The 22,943-nt window shown below is 39.5% G+C and overlaps 1 protein-coding gene across 6 annotated transcripts in view; it reads right to left on the reverse strand.

Annotated features, from left to right (window-relative positions):
* STON2 (stonin 2) overlaps positions 1–22,943 on the reverse strand; it is a 169,007-nt gene that overhangs the window by 96,482 nt on the left and 49,582 nt on the right. For all 6 annotated transcript variants that reach the window (XM_077910243.1, XM_077910241.1, XM_077910240.1 and 3 more), the window contains 2 exons: positions 14,819–15,090; positions 12,766–13,041 (listed from right to left, as the gene is read on the reverse strand). In XM_077910243.1, coding sequence (XP_077766369.1) covers positions 12,766–13,041; positions 14,819–14,906 — 364 coding nt within the window. In that variant the 5' untranslated portion in view covers positions 14,907–15,090. The remainder of the gene's footprint in view (positions 1–12,765; positions 13,042–14,818; positions 15,091–22,943) is intronic.

The following is a 22,943-nucleotide window of genomic DNA, read 5'->3' on the forward strand; positions in this document are numbered from 1 at the left end:
AACACTGATCACAATACAATGAAGTCTCTAGTCATCCAAACCACTTACCTAGATATAACTAGCATCTATTTATCTAAACTAGATAGAAGACAAAAAAAATAAAAAATAAAAAAATAAACTAGATAGAAGACAATTCGAAAAATTTAGAAACTAAGAAACATACTTTCAAATGATCTGTTGGTCAAAGAAGAAAAATTAATGAATATTAGAAAATATTCATAACAACAATAATGAAAATAGTATATGTGAAAACTTTAAGAATGCAAGTAAGCAGTACCATCAGGGACAGTGGTATTGCTTATATTAAAAAAGAACTGAAATTTAATGCAATAAGCTTCCAACTTACCAAGTTACAAAAGGAGCTGCAAAATAAAGAATATTAGAAAGGAAATAATAAACATAAAAGCAGAAGTTATTAAAATTAAAAAGTACATAGATTAAAAAATTCTTTAAGATGACTTTGTAATAGAATTGAAAAATTGTCAAGAAAAATCAAGAAAAAAAGCACTAATGAAAAAAGATACATAATTACAAATGCCATATACATTTAGAAGGCAATGAGGAGAAATAATGAAAGTCTTTACACCAATACATTTGAAAAAAGATTAAACTGTAGAAGTTCTAGGAAATTATAACTTCGAAACTGATTCAAGAAGAAAGTTAAAAATCTAACTTGTCCAATAATCATCAAGTAAAGTGAATCAATCCTTAAACTGTCATAAGGAAATGTCAGGTCCGGTGGTTTTACTGAAAAGTTCTATCAAACTTTCAAGAAAAAAAAAATTTCGATCTTTCAGAGTACAAAAAAGAGAGACCACTCATCACCTTGTTTTGTGAGGTTAGCATTTCCTGACATCAAACCCTGACAAAGTGTATCTGATTTATACATATATTCTCCAAAATGCAGGTCAACTTCAATCATGGACATAGATACAAGAATCCCAAATAAATTGTTATCAAAGAGAATCTAGAGCTTGATGAAAAGGAAAATTACATCATGACAAAATTGGACTTATCCAGTGAATGCAAGATTGGTTTAACACAGTATTTCTCGACTTTTTTTCACTACTGCCCCACTAATGTGTTTTTTGTTTTGTTTTGTTTTGTTTTTGCCAATCATCCTCTTCCTTCAAGTCTCCCCTCTCCAGTAGAAAACCATGACCAGAAAAAAAAAAAAAAAAAAAAAGAAAAGAAAACCATGACCAGGAAATTGATATTAATATAATCTACCAATCTTACTCATATTTCCCTAGTTTTACATGTACTTAAGCATGTATTTAGTCGTATGTAATGTTATCAGTGTGTAGGTTGTGTATCAATCATAGGATGTAGGAAAGTTCCATCACCTCAAGGAATGCTGACCTATTATATTCATTTCTACTTCTTCCGCTCATGCCCTGTTCCTAACCCAGGGCAACCACTAATTTGTTTTTCATTTCTATAATTTTGTCATTTCAAGAATGCTATAAAAATGGAATCAAGCAGTATGTGACCTTTTAGGATTGGCTTTTATTATTCATCATAATGCCTCTGAGATTCACTCAAGGTGTTGAACGTATCAATACTCCAGTCCTTTTGATTGCTGAGTAGTGTTCCACAGTATGGACTAACCACAGTTAGTGTTTAACCATTCACCTGTCATAGAACATCTGGGCTGTTTCTGGTTCTTAGCTATTATGAATAAAGGTGCTTTGAATATTCATGTATGGTTTTTGTATGAACCGAAGTTTCCATTTCTCTAGGATAAATGCTGGATCATACGACGAATCATTCATGTATTGCTGGTGAGAATGTAAACTGTAACAATGACTCTGGAAAATAGTTTGGCAGTTCCTTATAAAACTGAACATGCAGGGATCCCTGGGTGGCGCAGCGGTTTGGCGCCTGCCTTTGGCCCAGGGTGCTATCCTGGAGACCCGGGATCGAATCCCACATCAGGCTCCCAGTGCATGGAGCCTGCTTCTCCCTCTGCCTGTGTCTCTGCCTCTCTCTCTCTCTCTCTCTGTGTGTGTGTGTGACTATCATAAATAAATAAAAATTTTAAAAATAAATAAATAAATAAATAAAACTGAACATGCAATTACTTTCTCTGCATCCTCACTAGCATTTAGGATTACCACTATTTTTATTTTAAGTCATCTAATACAGGTGTAGTAACAACTCATTTTATTTGGATTTCCCTATTGGTAATGACATTGAACATATTTCCAGGTGCTTATTTGCCATCTGTATATCCTTTTTGGTGAATGGGTATGTCTCTTGCCCATTTTCTAATTAGATTGCTTGGTTCTTCACTGTTGAGTTTTGAAGTTGCTTTGTATATCTTAGATACTAGTCCTTTGTTGGATATGTGGTTTATAAATATCTTCTCTGGGTCTGTAGGTTCTTTCTTTATCCGCTTAACAGGGTCTTTTATAAAGCAAAAGTTTCCATTTTGATGAGGTCTAGTTTATCAATTCCCTTTTAAATTTTAATAGAACAGATATACTGTATATCTACCATGTTACTATATAAATAACTATGCTGTAAACATAAAAAGAGTAAGATTTCTTTGTCCCCCAAAACTATTTTTAGCCTCATTGGAGGTAGTATCACCTTGTTGATAATGTGTGGGCTAACATTACTAAAACAATTAATATAATTCACCATAATAACACATTAAAGGAATAAAAGACCATATTATCATCATAATACATATAGATAAAGCACTGAATACATTTTAGTATTTATTCATGGTAGTAACTTTTGGAAGACTAGAAACAGAAGGAGCTCCCTAAACCTAGTAGAGCTCATCCTAAAACCCTATGGTAAACATCGTGCAATGCTGGAGAGCCTTCCCTTGGAGATCCTGATCAAGATGACAGGTGCCTACTTCTCCCACTTCTACTCAACATCCTATTTGTGGTCAAAACCTACACAGTAACGCAGGAAGTAAAAAGGAGTGAAAAAAAAACAAAACTTATCTTTGCAGATGATGTTTTTATGTACAGAAAATAACCAGGAAACCCTAATAAATTACCAAATTAATAATTTTAGCACAGTACTTGTATGGGTTTCTAAAAAATATTTTATTCATTTACTCATGAGAGACACAGAGAGAGAGGCAGGGACAGAGGCTGCGGGAGGAGCAGGCTCCCCATGGGGAGATGTGGGACTCAATCCCAGGACCCCGGGATCACAACCTGAGCCAAAGGCAGACACTCAACCATTGAGCCACCCGGGTGTCCAGTACTTGTGTTTTTTTAAATAAATATATAAAAATAATTGCATTTATGAAAACAAGAAATATATAGAAAATTAAACTTAAAACAAGATAGTATTTATAAAACCAACAAAAAATATCAATCACATATAGTAATGAATGTAACAAAAGTCCTCAGAGGAGACACTCTTAAAGTTTATTAACAGATTGTACAGAAGATCAAAATAAATGGAGAGATATAATTAGGGTTTACGAAAGTTAATGTTGTCAAGATGTTAATTCTCCACAAATTGGTTTATAGATTTTACTGCATTCTAAATCAAAATCCTTGCATATTTTTCCTATTAATAAGCAGAATCATACCATTTAGATATAAACAAAGTAGAATTTTAATAATATATGTTAAAATGAATAAAATAATAGAAATAATAAAATATGATATAGAGAGAAATGAAATTAGACTCCTACAAAACACCAAATGGAAAAATCAATTCTAGGTGGATTGAATATCAAAGTATAAAAGGCTCCACTAGCAATATTTTAGGGGAACCTGGTTGGCACAGTCGGTTAAAGTTCAACTTTTGCTTTTGGCTCAGGTCATGATCTCAGGGTCATGAGTGAAATCAAACCTTGCGTCAGGCTCCAAGCTTGGTGTGGAGTCTGCTTAAGATTCTCTGTCTCTCTCCCTCTGCCCCTCTCCCCCCACATTCAAGTGTGTTCTCTCTCAAATAAATATATAAATCTTAAAAAAAAAAAAAAAAGACACATACCGAAATATGCTTATGACTTCAGGGTAGGGAAAGATTTCCTTTATCAAGACAAAGAAAGCACTAAGCATAAAAACAAACAAAATTTTTATCATTATAATTAAGAACTTCTTTTTACAAAAGGAACCATAAAGAGAGTGAAAAGATCATCTACTTTATTCTACATCCATGTGTAGGAGATCCTGCCATATATCATATCCACAAGGAACTCCTAGAAGTCAGCAAGAAAAAGGGAAAGATGCCAAAAAATATATACCCAAATAGGACTTTTATGAAAGAAAAAAATCCAAATGGCAAAAAAAAAGTCAATAATCTGGAAAATACAAATTAAAACCGCATGAAACATCATTACTTTTCCCCTTCCCTTTCTCCATGCCGCTTCATGACTAAAATAGAAAAAATATTAAAAAAGAAAGGAAAAAAGAAAAGTATGACAATCTCAAGTGTAAACAAGGAAGTGGTGACACAATATCTCTTATATGTGGCTGATAGAGTAAACTAGAACCATCTTAGAAAATAGGTTGGTATTATCTGATCGAGTTGAGGATAAACAGCCTACAGTCTAGCAAGTCCCTTCTGACTCTTATACAAGAAAACCACTAGCTCTTGGTCACCAGGTGTTTAGAATGCTCACAGGTGGGCAGCCTGGGTGGCTCAGCAGTTTAGTGCCACCTTCAGCCCAGGGTGTGATCCTGGAGTCCCAAGATTGAGTCCCACAGGCTCCCTGCATGAAGCCTGCTTCTCCCTCTGCCTGTATCTCTGCCTCTCTCTGTCTCTGTGTCTCTCATGAATAAATAAAATCTTAAAAAAAAAAAAAGAATGCTCACAGGAAAAAAAGGGGGGGTGGGAGGGATGCTCATAGAAACATGTTCTTAAATGCCAAAAAGTAGAAACAAGGCAAATATCCAACAGTAATACAATGGATAAATGACCTCCAATCACTTCCCACCTTCTCCAAGCTACCACCTTGACTCAAGACACTGCTGTATGACCCAGACTAACGCCATCTCAGATAAATCTGTGGACATATCTGCCTGATGACCTGAAGCCTTCTTAAGCACAGCCCCAACCCCCAACATTCTTTCCCGTCTAACCTCACCCTTGAGGCAAAACGTCCCCAATCAGCACAGGAGAAATGACTGTGACACACAGCTACTCTCAAACATTCCCTCTGGGGTGGTCCTACCCACATTATTCCCTAACCTCTTAGGGCTACAAAAGGAGGTCTTATGGGAAGTGAGGTCACAGAGATCTACACCTGCAGTTGCCCAAGACATGCTTCTGTTTCTAAATTCCTTTAATAAACCATTTCCTGTCAAGGTGGACCTGTTGGCCTTTCTCTTGGGCCTTAGGGCTCCTTTGGCCTTTGGAGGTCATTTTTGCATAGCCCTTTCATGGAACAACCATTCCTTCTGGATGGTTACAAAGGCTTCCCACTGGGTCATCCTGTTTCCCCAAGTGTCCTGCTCCTCCCAGTCTGTTCTCAACAGAGCAGCCACACAGCTTTCACACAATTACCCGCTCAAATCAAAGTCAGACCTTACCATGTCTGTGCTCAAAACCCTCCAATGGCTTCCCACCATCCAGAGTATGAGCCAAGGTCCTACCTGTGCCCTCCAAGCACCTACATGGTTCAAGTCCTCATGACCTCATCCCCTTCCCTTCTCCCCATGTCACTCCACTCCAGTCACATACCACCAACACAGACACTGCAGCCCCTCAGAGGCTTGCCATTTGCAGTTCCTTTCATCTGGACAACTCCTTCCCCAATTTCTGCAAGGAGCACTCCTCACTTCCCTCATGCTTTCACTCAAAAGTTAACACTCAGAGACTCACTCCCGATCTTATGTAAAACTTCACATCTTCCCTCACTCCATTCTTTCTTTTCCTCATGTTTCTCTCCTTCCTAACCAAACCACACTAACACACTATATCTACAGTTTTATTGTGTTTCTGGTATGGCTTCTCCAGTAGAAAGTATGCTCCATGGGGCCAGAATATTCGACTGTATCCCAGGTGCCCTGAACAATGACTACCACAAAGCACCATTGGTTAAATGAATAATAAAGTGACAAGCTGTCACCTAAAACAATTAATACAACAAACACAATATTTTTCTTTATTCTTTGAGATCTTAAATAGACTAAAATTTAAATATTTATATGCATTGATGCCATATCCTTTATTTAACTTTGATGTCTAATCACTAGGGCTATATGATTTTTCCAATGCTGTAAACATGCTCATCCATTAATATAAAATAGATCTAATTCCATTCTTCGTTTGTACCTGCTTGCTCACAGTTGGCAATACCAAGCGGCTGTCTCGGGACCGGTTCAGAGGAAGCCCCAGAAAGCTTCACTAGCAACAGACTGCCCAACCGTTAGGTAATCTCAGTGTGGGGAGAGCAGGGACTATGGCCAATTTTCTCATAATTGCATTCCCAGCACCTAAGTATTTTTTGCATGAATGAACTAGTTAATTAATGCATGCTTGGCAGTTTATTGTGTTTTGTGTCCTGTGCTGAGGGTAAGATAGGTCACAAGGACCCCCCTGGATGAGCTAGCACATTCTGGAAGAGGAAAATATTAGGGTTCTGATAAAAATGCTTTAAAGTCCCTTTTAGATAACTGAAAGAAATCATTTTCAAGAGATCCTCTCCCCTGCCCAGATGGCATAATGGTAGCTTCAAATATGACAAAAATATAAGACAATTTTAATTGTGCTTTTTTTAAGACAGCTCCCGGCAGGGAGAGAAATATGTATGTTTGTATATGTATCATAATTCTATGTTATGCATATATTACTTATACATGTATATGTAAGCACATGTTATACACATATACTATGTGTGTATATTATGTGCATATGTGTATCTCTGTGCTATGCATATGCACGTTTGTGTGTGCACACTGTGTGTATAATAATGGGAAATCAAAATTGATGATAGCTGTTAAGCAAAGGGCATGATGGGGCAGAGGCTAGGCTAGTTTCTTTGCCTATTTTGTGGAAAAGAAAAAAAGCCATTTCACTGAGGATGCCATGCCTCAAGTTCTCCCTAACAGCTCATCTTTCACTCATTCATTCATTATTCATTCATTAATCCAACAAATACTAAGTGAGTATCTACTAAGTTCCATGCTCCACATTCTGGGCAGAAAATAAATGAGACAGACAACATCTCTCTCTTCTAGTGGGGAAGAGAGACTATAAGCAAACAAATATATAACCCTAATTGCAGGTCAAAACATGGGCTATAAAGACATTTAATGCAGAAAAAAGCTAGGGGGTTGGGGCAGGTAGAAATGATGCTTGAGCAGAGCTCTGAGTAAACATGTAGAGGAAGAGTTAGGGGCCAAGGAAACAGCAAGAGCAGAAATGGACTTGTCAGGAACAGCAGGAGACAGTGATGGGAGCAGAGTGGTGCCCAGTGGACAGGGGCAGAGGGCATCAGGCCCCAAGGAAGAAGGGCTTTGTTAGAATCCTTCCCCCAGTACATCAGCGGCTGAGATGGATTCCGGAAAGGTCATTAATTACTCTTAAAAGCAGAGAACAATTCAAGGTATTAAAAGAAAATAAAACCTCCTCTGTTGAACAGGGAAATACATATGCATGCCAAATGCAATGCGCCTTGGCTACATATTCACCAAATGGTTGGACTCTTATTCCACTCCCACCCACCAATTCACCCTCAGTTGCCAGAATAAAAAGTATCATAGAAAGTAACCACTGGGCTAGCCTTCTTCAGGATTAAGTCTCTCAGCTGTCACCCCTGCCTCCCTCTTAAATGGCTGACATCATCTCTGGTCTTCCCCCAAACAAGTGGCTCTTTCTCTGGTCCCAGATAATGAGCTTCTCCAGATACAATGGGAAGGCCTTAGCCCAAGCTTTTAGGGAAGACATTTGAAGCACAAGGGAATATTAGTGTTTTGCTTGGGCTGTGGAACAAATGTTCCGGAAATGAAAATTTTTTTGTTTGTAATTATGCATATCCTGCAGCATCTGCATAATGGGTCAAATTCAGCCTTGGCCTTGCTGCAAAACTGCCATCCATGTCTGTGGAGGAAGGTCAGCACATAACACCATGAGTGAACAGGAAGCTTCATGCTGAAAATAGTGCCATAATTTTTTTTTTTTAAATTTTGGAAATGAACTTTCCTCTTTCAAGTCAATTTATCTGCATGTATTTGCAAACATATTCTAAGCACACACATATACTTGTAAAATGCACATATATGGAATCAGCCTTTGCCTTGAGAGGATCTTTATAAAGATTTTAGGGGTGGGGGTGAATGGGTGATGGGCACTGAGGGGGGCACTTGACGGGATGAGCACTGGGTGTTATTCTGTATGTTGGCAAATTGAACACAAATAAAAAATAAATGTATTATTTTAAAAAAGATTTTAGGTGATATATAAGCTGACTGCTACATTCTTCCTGTTACATGGTGGAATTTTAAAACAGAGGAGACAAAAATACTAAATTAGGAAAACTTTTTGCCACCAGGGAAACTCAGAAACACTACTGACTGCTAAGAGATCCAATGTGAATAAAATACCACCTGGGATTAGGCTCATTTTCAAACATTTTTATTTTATTTTATTTTATTTTATTTTATTTTATTTTATTTTATTTATTTTATTATTTATTCATGATAGACACAGAGAGAGAGAGAGGCAGAGACACAGGCAGAGGAAGAAGCAGGCTCCATGCAGGGAGCCCGATGTGGGACTTGATCCTGGGTCTCCAGGATCAGGCTCTGGGCTGAAGGCGGCACTAAACCGCTGAGCCACCTGGGCTGCCCTCAAAAATACTTCTTAACAATATAAAGATCCAATTTTGATTTGAAAAGATTCACCAGAAGTTTAGTAGGTTTTTTTTCCCTTTGCTTGTTTCAATACTTTAGATCTGCTGTGTTCTGCTGCTGTTCTAAAGGTTTAGCAGAATATCTATGCATTAAGGTTTGAGGTTCAGCAAACACGTTTTCAATTAAATTTTTTGACATTTTTCACTGGGTAACCCAGTTTAATCACACGGCATTTTCAGACCAAGATGGGAACGGTATTCTTGTGGCTACTTTAAGTCTTAAATTTGAGTATTTGGCAGTTAAGATTCTAATAAAAATCTTTTTAAAGAGAATATTTATCAACATAGTCTGAGCCAAAGTGTTCTTGTTAAATCAAAGAGATACAAATTTCACATTTGGTCTCCACCAAATTTCAGAGGTTTTAATGGAGGAAATAATATTTACAAAGAGGGCATGATTTTATCTGCTCCTCATTCCTAGCATCCTCAGGTCCAAATAATTGACGCCAGCCATTGTTCTTCTAAGTGTGGTTACAAAAAGACTTTGTCACTCCATTGACTGATTTTATTCATATTTTTCTGAGAGAGATGATGTGTCTCCTTTTCTCCAGACCAACCACAATGGCACTTACTCAAAATCCAAAACAAAGTTGCTGCCCTGATGGATTTAAAACATTTCTGGAGTAGTCTTCCCCTTCAGCTGTTGCTCCTTGTTATCCAATCAACCTGGGTATGCTTCAGTGCAAGATAAAATAAGTAGCCAGGTCACCAAGGTAGGGGGTAACGACTTCCTGGCTTACTGGCTTATTTAAGTTCCCCAGTGTAGCTTCTGATGATTAGATGCTATAAAAATAAGAGATTTACTACAAATGACAGTCTCTTTGAGTCCCTTACTCAACTGTGCCTCCAGCCTCCTTGCATTTTAATTTGGGCAAGTAGTACAACGCCATTCCAGGCTAAAATCCAACACTCCCTTGGTTTTATTTGTAGGTGGCACAGCTTAAAAAATAAATTCTTTTGATTATTTGGTTGGTTGGGTTTTTTTTTTCTTCTTTTGCTCTTCATCTGCCAGAAAAACTGTGAACAGTGCAGGAATGGGACCGGGGGGATGGAAAAGGAGTATCCCAGAAAACAGTTTTCCACCTAACTACTCCACGTGTGTGCACACATCTGCTATCTTTCCCAGCTTCTCCCTGCACGCCTAGATGTGAAGGTATGGAATAGCTGGCCATGGAAGGTTCCACTGTCTGCTTCCAGAAATCCAGATGAGGAATAGCATTAATCCATCCCATTTTCCCTCTTTTTTTTAGGTCAAGATCATGATCGTCTCATCAAAAAATATTCACAAAGAAGCTGCATGGGACAGGGCTGAAGGGGTTCAAAATAGGTCTCCCCAAAACCACCTTGGCATGGGGACTATTTTGAGCTGAAGGCAACGGAGATCCTGCAGGCTGGAGAGAAACTACTGTCCCTCCTTTAACTACCTAGTTAGAGTCTAACTGGAGTATCTTTCCCAGAATAAGGGTTATTACCAGATAAATTTTACCTGAGTGACCCATCTGCATGGCAGGGCAAACATCCAAACATCTGCTCTTCTTACTGTCCTGGGAACTGCCCTCCTCTCCTTTGAAGCCTCAGGCCCCTATCCCACTCCTTAGCTCAGGATGGCACATACACCTCATTTTACCAGCCTATGAACCTTTTTTATACATGGGGTTCCCAAAGTACAAAATTATATTTTCTTTTCTCCTATGAATCTGTCTCATGTCAACTGAAGTCTTAGACCAGCCAGAAGAAATTTTGGAGGGTAGAGGAAACTTCCCTTCCCCCAAGTCTAAAATAGATATTTTCCTCTTTCTCCTGACATAGAGATGTCTGACTAGAAAGTGCTAGGCACGTAACAGAAGCAAACAGGACACGGGAATAGAATAGGAAGAAACAAAGAAACTGCAACTACATTATAGGAACGAGAATCGGTTTGTTCTGGTGATACTGACATGGCTAGAAAGACAGCAGAAGCCATGAACAGTTTCTACAGATTTTCCTTATTTCTGGCTGAACTTCACCACCTACATGCATTGAGACACACCGATATATTTCACAGCTCACCAACAGATTCCTGATTTCAGCACATTTAAATACAGCACATCAAGTATCTCCCTTGCCCCAATTATTTTTTTAAAGGTTTGTTTATTTATTTGTTTGTTTATGAGAGACAGAGAGAGAGAGAGAGAGAGAGAGAGAGAGGCAGAGACACAGGCAGAGGGAGAAGCAGGCTCCAAGCAGGGAGCCTGATGTGGGACTCAATCCCGGGACTCCAGGATCACGCCCTGGGCCGAAGGCAGGCGCTAAACCGCTGAGCCACCCAGGGAACCTCCCTTGCCCCAATTCTAATTCATTCATGGGCTGTCCATTAGAAAAAGTTTACTTAATACACACAGGGTGAAGCTGTAGCCCAAAAGAGGTCCAGAGTCTTCTTGCTAGAAATTAATAAACTAAGAGAAGCATTTTTTAGAGTGGACGAATGAGACATTGATGGACAAATCATTTCTATATTGTCAGATCAGACTAAAAACTAAAAAGAATCAGATGACCACTCATTTCGTAGAACTAGCCATCCAGCCAACACACAGATTTCTCCAAGTGGACACCACTGATCTAGGGCACTACTGAACAAAAGCTCTGAGGAAGACCACAACCAAATGATAAATAACAAGGGAAAATGATGTTTAAATATGAAGAAATATAGGAACGCCTGGGTGGCTCAGTCAGTTAAGTGTTTGACTTTGGTTCAGGTCATGATCTCAGTGTCCTGAGACTGAGCCCTGTGTTGGGCTCCACACTCAGTGGGGAGTCGGCTTGCCCCTCTCCCTCTCCTTTTGCCGCTCCTCTAGCTCGTGCTCTCTCTTTCTCTATCAAATAAATAAAATCTTTTAAAATATAATATAAAATCTTTTAAAAATATGAAAGAGTATAGGACCTTAGAATGATTATCTTGGATTATCTTGGTGAGCCCAATGTAATCACAAGGTCCTTAAAAGTGGAAGAGGTAGGCAGAAATCAGAGGGAGCTGTGATTACAGAAGAAAGGCAGAGAGATGCAACAATGTTGGCTTTAGAGACAGAGGAAGGGGACATGTGCCACGGAATGTGGGCAGCATCCAAAAGCTAGAAAGGGCAAGGAAAACAGATTCTTCCCTAGAGCCTTCTGGAAGGAATGCAGCCTTGCCAACACTCTGAATTAGCCCAGTGACACCAAGTCCAATACATGGACTTTCGAACTACAGACTTTTGAACTGTAAGAAAATAAAGTTATGCTGTTTAAACCATTAAGTTTGTGGTAATTTGTTATGCAGGACATAGGGAACTAAGATGGTCACAAAAGTGATCCAGTCAGCATTGGCATGCTTTGGTACACAACAGAATCAGCAGCCAGGTGAGCAGGGTGGGGACGAACAATTCTCTGGCTTTGTTAAGCTCCCCAGGGTAGCTTCTGGCTATTTAAGTGCCACAATATAAGAGAATTATCATTAAGGACAGTCCCCACTCTTGAAAATTTAGATCTAACGGGTCTGGGACACAAGAATATCCATGTTTACCTAGTGACTCTAGAAATTGATGGTGGTCCACGTTCTGAAAGACATTCATTTCTGCTCATAAGGAGCTTATAATTTAGGTGCTGAGCAAACATAATTCCAATACCTAATAGATAATAAATATGCATACTTCCAAAGACAGGTCAACATCCAGGCACAAGTACAGAAGGCTAGAAATGGCCCAGAACACATAAATCCTTCTATATGCTTGAATAACAAACCCTAGTTGTAGAATTAAGCCAGATGAGATCTCCACCAGCTCTCCTGTAGGGCCGCCACCAAAGGGTTCTGGTAAAAGTAGAATCCTGGCAACCCTGTAGATCTCTCCTGGAAAAGCACCCCTGGTGAGCACAGACCTAAGTCAAAACCCTTCTCAACCTCCCACCTGTCTCACCTGTTTCCTTCTGAGACGGTGATGTGCTAGCCCAGGGGGTGTCGTCTTCAAACTGAACCCAGTTGCTGATGGCTGAGGCCAGGTCAGGTGGGGGCTGCTCAGGGCTCCCAGGAGGGGAGGCTGCTTCAGAAATGAGGCCCAGCTTTTCGGAGGAGTCATCCTGCTCTGAGTGGGAAAGCTCCTGGGAGCCTCCATCCGCCACATGGTTCTCCCCGGAGGAGCTCTCAGACTGGTCTGAATAGGATGACAGTGCTGGGAGATGCTCTTCGGTGCCCCCTGAAACAGATACCGGACACCACCATCAATGATGTGAGGAAGCCCACTCTTCAAAACTGTCTCATGAAGGAAAATCCAAGGATAGGTAAGGGGTGACCACAAGACGTACCATTCTGGTGAGTGCAGAAACACTCACGCCCACCTGTCTCTACGCTGACGGAGTGTTTTCCTAACATTGTATATACGAAGGATAACCTCAGCATGCCTACAAACAGCACCCAGGCAGGCTGAGACTGGAAGCCTTATTCACTATTATCCTAGCATCTACTCCACTGATAGGCGGTCACAAAAATGCTTAGAGGAGAAAAGCAAAAGGCAACAGGGACTGATGGAGACTTTGGCTGAACAGGAGAGCTTCTGTCTGGACTAAATACATTCACGTTCAAATTCACACTTCAAACTCCATGCAGTCCAAACTATACATGTCTGTGGACTGCCAGATGCAAACTCTGTACTGACGATCCAGCTGAATGAGGCCCAGAGGCTCTTCCCCTACCTTTCTAGCACTTTATTGGTCCTAGGATACTTAACAGCCTTCAAAAAAAATTTTTTTTAAATAATTATATTCTAATTGTGGCGGTGGTTACACAAATCGATTAAAGTTTCACCACTGCATGCCAAAAGAGGTCAATTTTATTATATGAAAACTTTTTAAAAATAAAGGTACTAACATAAAACTTTTTTCTGCCATCATTAGCCAAACAAACTAGTCTACCTGCATGTAACCAAACGCTTTAGACTAGCACTGCCCAACAGAAATAAAAGCTGAACCACATATGTAATTTTAATTTTTTTAGTAGCCAGATTAAAAAAAAAGTAAAAGAGGTGAATTACTTTTAGTAATATAAATTTCAACTCAGCATGTTGAAAAGTTTTAATTCTAACATATAACTAATATAAAAGTTACTAATGAATTATCTTACTTTCACTAGGTCTTTGAAATTCAATGTACTTTATACTTAAAACACATCTCAATTCAGACTAGCTGCATTTCAAGGACTCAATAGCCACATGGCCACCATACTGGACAGCTCACCTGTCAACTCACACTTTCCAGGTGCTGTAAATGAAGCTGAGCAGTGCTAGCTGCAGTGGAGCAGGTTCACCTGACAAGGCTCTGCAAATATCTCCTGTCCCCTACCTTGACCTTCATCCCTGAGCAGCAGGTCCCTAGAAGTCAATTTAGCCAGCTTCACCATAATCATGGATGGCAATTAACTGAGTTCTTTCCATGTGCCAGGCACTGTTCTAAGCACTTTACATATATTAATTCATTTAATCCTCACAGCCCTCCTGAGAAAGGTACTGTAATTACCCCTACTACACAGATAAGCTACTTCACAGAGAGGTTAAATAAACCATCTACCCAAGGGCACATCACTTAGCTGTGACAGAGCCAGCATCCAAGCCCAAGCAATCTGGCTCTAGCACCTGTCACGCTTCACAACTATGCTTTAAAAACTGAGGAAATCCAAATTGCTGCTGGGAGTAACACCCTATAAGGTTGAGTAGGACCCTATAAGGTTGAGTATGACGTACTTTGTAAATACAAAGTTTATGCTCCTTGGAAGAAAGCACCAATACTTTTGGTATTTCCAGGCCCTCTTGTTTGGGACTCTAAGTTTCCTAAAATACTTACCCCAGGCTTCAAAAGTGGAAAAATCTGCACTTGAGGAAAGTGACAAACTGGCTCTTTTTTACGTATTAAGATCCCACCCAAAGAATGATCAAGTAGAAGTCATTATAAACAGTTGTGGCTCTTTGCTGCACTTCTTACCCTCAGATGGGACAGGAAAGAGTGGCTCCTCATTGAAGGAGACCCACTCTGACTGGTGGGTAGCGATCACATGGTCCAAGGTCGTCATGCTAGGAAGGCACTGGTCATCTTCACACCGACAGTCTCAGGCAGACCCCAGAGTAATGTCTGGGGTGGAGGTATGGTGGCGCAGTGGACTTCGGGCCTCGGCTCTGTTATAAGGGTCTTGCAGAGGGCAGACTTAGAACATAGATTAGCTCCTCTTGCCTTTGGCTAATCTGCCAAGCAGAAATCTGTGTAAAAAAATAATAAAAATGAAAAAGGACAACTATCACATTATCTCCAATCCACACAGGTCCAGGGTTTTCAACACTGCCCACGAGGAGGTCTGGGTGTTTTCAACTTGTATTACTCGTCTCTGCCCTGTCTTGTTGCCGCTTCTTATACAGAAATATCTGCCTTTAGCATCAAGATCTCTGCATATGACTTCATATCAGACTTGTAAATAATCACGCAAATTTTAGTAATCAGATTCCCAAATTTCCCCAATTATTATATTTTGGAAATACTTTCATTTATAATATAAGGCTATTGTTGCAAAACAAAAAACTTTTCAAAGTACTTTCACTCTCTTTTACTAGATGGTAAAATAAAAGCATGTTCTTTCCTCTTAAATCATAGCACTTTTTGCCTTAGGCAGGTAGCTCTTTGCAAGCTTGATTTAAATCCCTGGCAGAAACCCAACTATCTCCAGATGGTACCTCCAAGCATGGTTTACCAATCAAGAGAAATAGAAATGGAATCATCTTGTTCATTTGGAGTAAAGGGGAAGGGAATATTTGCTTTATAAAATGTGAGTCAAAAAAACACGTTTTCAATCTAGGCCAATTTGAATTAGTACATAAAAGTCTAGCCTTTACTCACATTACAATTATGTTCTATGTATATAGAAAGATACTTAATAGACTCATAATTCTGTTTGTACTATTAATGTCCATTTACAGTTTGAACCTAGCTCTTGGTCTTATGATAAATTAATAAAATCTGAATCAATTAAAAATTAATGTTTCCACAAAAGAGCTACTATTTGCCCTGAATAATATCAGTTCTTATTAATGGAATACTTACAATATTCATTTTGGTCTAGAATAATTTAACCCATATCCTTCTGACTGGTGCATAATAAAATAAAATGTTGAGGAAATTTTAGTATAGGTTATCACCTGCTATAAATAATCTATGCTGGGGTTAATCAGAATAGAAATATTTAATAGTTTTTGTCTTTTTTGGTTGTTAAAACAGTTCCCCTGTATAATACTGCCTAAAAATAACTGCTTTCATACATTTATAATTTTTAGAAACATATTTTAAAAATATTTCTTAAAATATTTTATTTATTTGAGAGAGAGAGAGAGTGAATAAGAGGGAGAGGGAGAGAGAATCTGAAGTAGACTCCTCACTAAGCATGGCCCAACTCAGGGTTTAATTCCACAACTGTGAGATCATGGCTTGAGTTGAAACCAAGAGTTGGACATTTAATCAACTGAGCCACCAAGGCACCCCCAGAAACATATTTTCATACCATACTTCATTTGATTTGATAGCCATTTTAGTTAAGTAAGGCAGATATAACTATAATCTTTCACAGATGAAGAAATTTGGGGTGAGAGGAGTGATTTATCCATCACCTTCATTGTTTTGAGACCCTTGTTTGATGCCCTAAGATGTTTCCTCCTGGCTTATAACTGGAAGAATTCACACATTCCAGGATAGTGACAAATAGGACTCTTCTTCCTCCATGATTAAGACCTTATCCACAGAATCATCAACTAGAGGCCATAACATCAGGTGTGTTAGATGCACCAAGCTAAGAAGTGATCAATACAACCCTAAAACCTAGGTCTTCTAGTGCCAAAACACTCTGATCTTTGGAACACAGACACACACACACACACACACACACACAAAAACAAAACAAAACAAAACAAACCACTAGAATATATGCAAACTCCCCCAACTAAAGTACTTTACAAACACCAATTACAACAGAACCATAATGAAACAATCTGAGAAATTCCCCATGTGGAAATCTGCCAGGATACTCCAGCTGTGCAGAGAATGGAAAGCCTGGAAATCTCTCTTCCAAGTCCCTCTCCTAAGATTCTTACCAACCATAGGACCAGACGTATGCAAACAGCCTGGAGAATACAGTGCTCCAAAACCAGACCTCATCAGAGAACCACACAGAGCTCAAAGACCCTAAAGCTGACTCCAGCGGACTTCTCCCTTCAAGCTGTTCTCAAGTCCCATCAAACATCAAGGTCGCTCAGTGTGCTGGTGGCTGCAGGCCAAGATAAGACAGCAGAATAGTAGAGTCAGGCTCCTCCTCTCCCTACAACAGCAGCATGTAAGCCAAGTCCAGCAACAACAAAAAGCCACAACACAAGTCCATGTGCTGACACATGAAGCGTCATAGCTCAATGGGAAAAACATCCTCCTGACCCCGTGATGATGAATCCAGCAAAATTCACAGATGAGTGTGGGTGGGGGAGGGGACGAGAGAAGGAAAAGGGTGAGGGCAATGGGACAAATACTGAGAAATTTTAGAGCTCAAAGATTTTAAAGACCAAAGGTCCAACTCTCAAGTTCACAGATGAGTAAACGGAGACCCAAGGAAATCAAACATAGCAACACAGGATGAGAGCATAGGCCTGGGACTTGAATCCTATACAGCCTTTAAGCCTCATTTCACCCCTGTACAGTAGGAACAACAAGACTCACTTCATAATTTTAAGGATTAAGAGAGAGGATATACACAGGGTGCTTAGTACTGGGAGTAATGAACCCTCTGCAACATAGAGGTCTTACTATGTGCCAGGCCCCAGTCCAAACTCCTTATGAATGTCAGCAATAGCAGTCACTGCTGTTGTTAAATTACATGCGAGAAGTCACACAGCGCATTAGTGGAAGTCTTGGGACTAGAATACAAATTTCATAAAACTACCCCATTTCTGTCATTTACATATGCTGGCATTAGGGATTTCTCTTTTCAATCATTTTTAGAGCAATTCTCCCAGATGTTATATGGAGTCAAGCACTTGACCTCCTCTTTACAGACAAGGTCACAGTCTAGCTGAGGAACAGAGACTACTACTCAAAGCATGAATAAAAGAAGAGCCCCAAAGCTTTACCTACACTTCCTTAGCTTGTCCATCCCAGGTCCAGAGATGGACTGGTTACAGATAATAAACATTCCCAAAAAAGCCTAGTGGAACAAATTTATTACAGGGATCCCTCTATCATAATCCTGTGAAATGGATTCTGGGTACTTGCCATGACAACAGCCATATCCAATAAGCCACAAGATGCTTGACCATGCAGAGTGCTATGCTAGCAGCTGGAAACCACAGAGGAACCCAATAATTGTGAGGCTAAGTTCACACTGGAATTGGGTTCGCTGTGAAAACCTCACCCCATTTTTAGAATGTGAATCATAAAGTGAGGTTTAAAATCACCACAAATGGGGAGTGACTCAGTATCAGCAGCAGGATTGACCAAGAGGCACTACAAGTTTCATTGAAGTCTCTGGGTTGCCACTTCAGAGAGCAGCTTCTTTCTCAGCATCCCTTACACACTAAAATCTGGGGATGGAAAACACAGTTGGCTAATAAAATGGGAGTCACTTAGAAATGGATCTATTTTGTGCCAATCCTGATACACATTCAAGAGCCCTATGTGTTTGGAAATATACTAAGCACCCTTTGAGATAGTGACCCTCAAGCAGCTTGCAATCTAGCTGGGGACAAAGAAGAGCAAACAACAAATCTGGAAATCATCCTGCTGCAGGACACACCAGAAATGCTGTTTAGCCATAGAGAGATCTGCAAGGGCTGGAACCGTAAAGAACTGAGCAGACTTCTAGGATTTGAAGGATATCCTCACATCTGGACCAGCAGAAGGGAAGAGAAAGAATATCTGAGCACAACTCGGGACAGAGGATCATCATAAGTGGGCTTGTTTCTAGGCCAGTGAAGAGGTCAGTCTGATGAAAGCTGAGGTGCTTACGGAGGAAATGTGGGGAGAGAGGATTGGTAGCCTTACCAGCTGAGAACAGTTCCGTTGGAAATGGAGCTACCTAAGGTTGAAGAGTGGAGAGTGACTGAAGAAATGTGCCTATGCGAGATTAATATTCCTCAGACTGCACTGACAAGAAGCTTAGAGATGGAAACCATCGGCCACAATAGGACCCCAGTGTCTTGGGCGATGTCAGGGGCCAGCATTATCAAGAATGTGTACTGAGCTCTCTGTGCTGGGCCCATTTTAGGGCCAGATGGCACAAGGGAGAACAAGACAGCATCACTGGCCTCAAGCAGCTTACAGCAGATGGCAGAGGGGTATGGCAGCCACATAAAACAACACAGTCGGTTCTCTAACCTATTTTGACAGGTTATCCATCAAAACAATAACTGCAGAGCATCAAGGAATTAATTAAGAGACTACTGAGCAGCAGGCAGTCATGAGCTACCCCTTAAATTGGAAGGGAGGGCTCTGAGCAAAACAGTGGAGGGGCAAAGCCATTTTAGGAAGGGGGAGCAGGACTGGCATGTTTAGATGTCAGTGAGTTATGTTGTGTTTATGGGAGGAGATGGTAGGCGTGGTGTTGAGTGCACTGGAAAAGGAGGCGTTAGAACAGTGACAGCTCTACATTCCAGAATAAGTTTGACCTCTTGAAACTACCTTTTCCATTCCCAAGGGCCTTGATTCAGCCGCTCACTGTCTCTCACCTAGATAAGCACCAGCGTTTTACCTTTCTCCTTGCCTTCTTGGTCACATCCCTCCAAAGTACTACCCAATCTACTGTGCCAGTGTTGTTCCTAAAAGCTGAAATGCCCATGCCACAGCTCTGCTTAAAAACCCCTGAATGGCCCCTCAGAGCCATAGACTCCTTTCCTCCTTGTGTTAGGCAGAGTCAGTTTCTGTTGCTTACAACCAAGAACTCTGATACATGGTACCCTTCCTGGACTCTCCTTCATCCCACTTGCCCCTTATCCCCCATATCTTCTGTGTACTTACAGTGTCTCACTTACATTAGTTTATCAAATTATAATGACATTATTTGCCAATGTAGCTCTCATGCTAATTAGCATGTAAGCTCCCTGAGAAAGGGGATTAGATTGTTTTCTTGTCGATGTCTTCTACTCTTAGAATAGGGTCTTGCATTTTGTAAATATCGAGTAAATGGCTGAATTAGTGAATGAGCAAATTAACTTGTTTTACCACTCCTCAGGGTTTCGAGCAGGCAATGTTTTGCTAAGGTTAATTTACACGCTGTATATAAGATAGCTTGAGGAACATTCTAGACATAGGCAACATGTTCATTTCCTTTTCTTTCTGATCTAAAACTCTGCTATCCAATTCCAACACAGTAGCCACAAGACACCAAGTAATATTAAGATGTAGCTAGTCCAAACTGAGTTGTTCTTTAAGTATAAAATATATACCAGATTTCAGAGAGTACAAAAATGTGTAAAATATCTACTTAATAATTTTTACATTGATTACATGTTGAAAGATAATATATTAGATTTATTGGGCCCAATAGAACATACTGTTAATTTCACCTGTTTCCTTTAACATTTTTTAAATGGGGCAACCAGGAAATTTAAAATAATATGTATGTGGTTTGTACTCTATTTCTACTGAACAGCATGGCTCTATAATACTCCACTCTTTATTTCATCTTTGTTTTTGAAGGATATTTTTCAGTAGACATAGAATTTAAGGTTGACTTTTCCTTTCCTTTCATATTTTGACTTTTGGTTTCTATTGTTTCTGATAAGGAGTTGGCTTTATCTCCTCTCCTACTGATCTCTCTTCAAGTTCGTTGACTCTTCTATCATCTTCATTTCCTGTTAATCTCATCCTGTGAATTTTTCATCTTAATGATTCAACTTTTCTATTCTAAAATTTTTATTAGACTCTTTTACAGTTTCTATTTCTCTGTTGAGATGCCCTATATGTTTACTCCTTATAACAATATTTTCCTTTAGTTCTTTATACATATTTATAATAGCTGTATTACAGGTTTTGTCTGCCATATCCAACATCTGGGCCATTTAGGGATTAGTTTCTGTTGACTTTTTAAAATTATTTTAATATTAAAATTAATATTTTCCTATTTCTTTGCATACCTACTAATTGTTGATGATACACTGAACATATTCTGGATTTGATCTTCCTCTGCAGAGTTGATTTTTGTCAGAAGTTAACCTGCTTGCTCACACTCATCCTGTATGGGCTTGGTCTCCACTTTGTTGGATGGATTGGTAAAAAGCCAAAGAAGATGTCTCCTAAGCCCCTCTGACAGCAGCAGAACTCAACTTCCAAACTCAATATCCACGGCAGATTTCAACAGGGTGAAATTAGGGTGGGTTTAGAGTAGGTCTTACTCTAGAGCAGCTGGCAAACTACAGCCATGACACAGGCTGGCCCTCTGCCTTTTTTCACAAATAAAGTTATATTGAGACAAAACCATGCAAATTCATTTACATACTGTCTATGGCTGCTTTTGCTCTACAATAGAAAGTTGAGCAGTTAAAACAGATACTGTATAGCTCACAGGACCTAAAATAATTACCTAACTCTACAAAATATTTTTATCAATCCTGCTTGAAAGCATGTTCCTTACCCCTAAGACATAAAATTTTTGTGTCTCTTCTGAATGCTTAGAATGTTAATAATGTGTTAAGAAGGTCTTTCCAATGTGGCTGGGCTACACAGCCAACATCTCCTAGTATTGCTTGATCTCTACTATTTCTGTTCCATTCTCAACCTAGAAGCCACCACTTTTAGTAAATCTCCTATGGTTTTGTCTGTACATGCGCACTCCAGGCAGGCCAAGGATTCCCTGGGTATACCCAGACACACTTCTGCTCCCCCCTTCCTCTTGCTACTCTCTATATTCTAATGCCCTGCCCAGCAGATACCAGCTGCTTCAACTGCCCCAGACTCTGATCTGTTTCCTTAGCTCAGCAGGACTGCTGTGCTCAGTGCAGACTTCAGCATACAATGCTACATCAGGAAACTCTCCCCTGGAAGAGAGCCAAAGTGATCATCAGGCTCATCTCATGAGCTTTCCTTCTCTCAGGATTGAAATACTGTGCTTTCCATTGACCAATACTTGAAAATAGTTGCCTCATACATTGTCCAGTAGTTTTATGGTAGTACAATGCACAAGGACTAGTTTGTTACCAGTTATGGCCCAAATTGGAAATCTTCCCGGGAAACATTCCCTCTGACAATCATTTTTAAAAAGAGAAAGAGTCTAGTTCAGATCATCTAAATTAGGGTGACTGTATAGTGATGTCCTGGAAATGTTAGTTAAAAGTTTTAGAAAACTTTCATAAATCATATGTAAAGGAAAGGAGGGTTTCATATAGCTGTATGGATTAATTCCATCCCTTCAGAGCTGAGAAAATGTTTGGTTTGGTTAGCTATGCTTCATAATAGTGTAACAAATTCTTGTTTGGTTAGTGATCCAAAAGGTTATTTAAATCTGAGAATTTAGCCATCTCCCCCTTATATCTCTTTGCCATATGTATTCAACTAGATAGCTACTTTGGACATTTCTGCATCCACTTGTTGGGTTTTGAGGCTACTGGCAAACACTATCCAGCCATCTGTTTGGGGTTTATGCAGAAACATCTCAAACTAGATCCTCGTGCCAATTCCAAACCCTAAAGTAAGGCCTCAGCCTTTTTCTGATCAAAGACAAGTATCTCAAGGTCAAAAAGAAAACTGGGAAGAAAGTAAGAATGAAAAACTAAGACTGCATAGATTGTATGTATTTCTGCAAAGGTTTTTTTCTAAAGCAAGACATTCAACCAACTTCCTGAACATCTATTCTGCACTCAGAATGTGTAATGTATGATACAAAATAATATCAAGCATGGTTTTGTGCTCGGAGATTTCTGTCACAGTGGACTAAAGAAATCACAAAGATTTAATAATGAAGTTAAAGTAACCATGCCACTTGTTTCGTAATTTCTCAGAATAAACAGAAGCCCGGAAGGCACAATTACCCTATGACAAAGACCTATATCAGATTCAAGACTTGGAACACTGCTTTTCTTCCTTCTTCTTAAGT

Source organism: Canis aureus, chromosome 9 (genome assembly GCF_053574225.1).
Source record: "Canis aureus isolate CA01 chromosome 9, VMU_Caureus_v.1.0, whole genome shotgun sequence".
Taxonomy (NCBI): domain Eukaryota; kingdom Metazoa; phylum Chordata; class Mammalia; order Carnivora; family Canidae; genus Canis; species Canis aureus.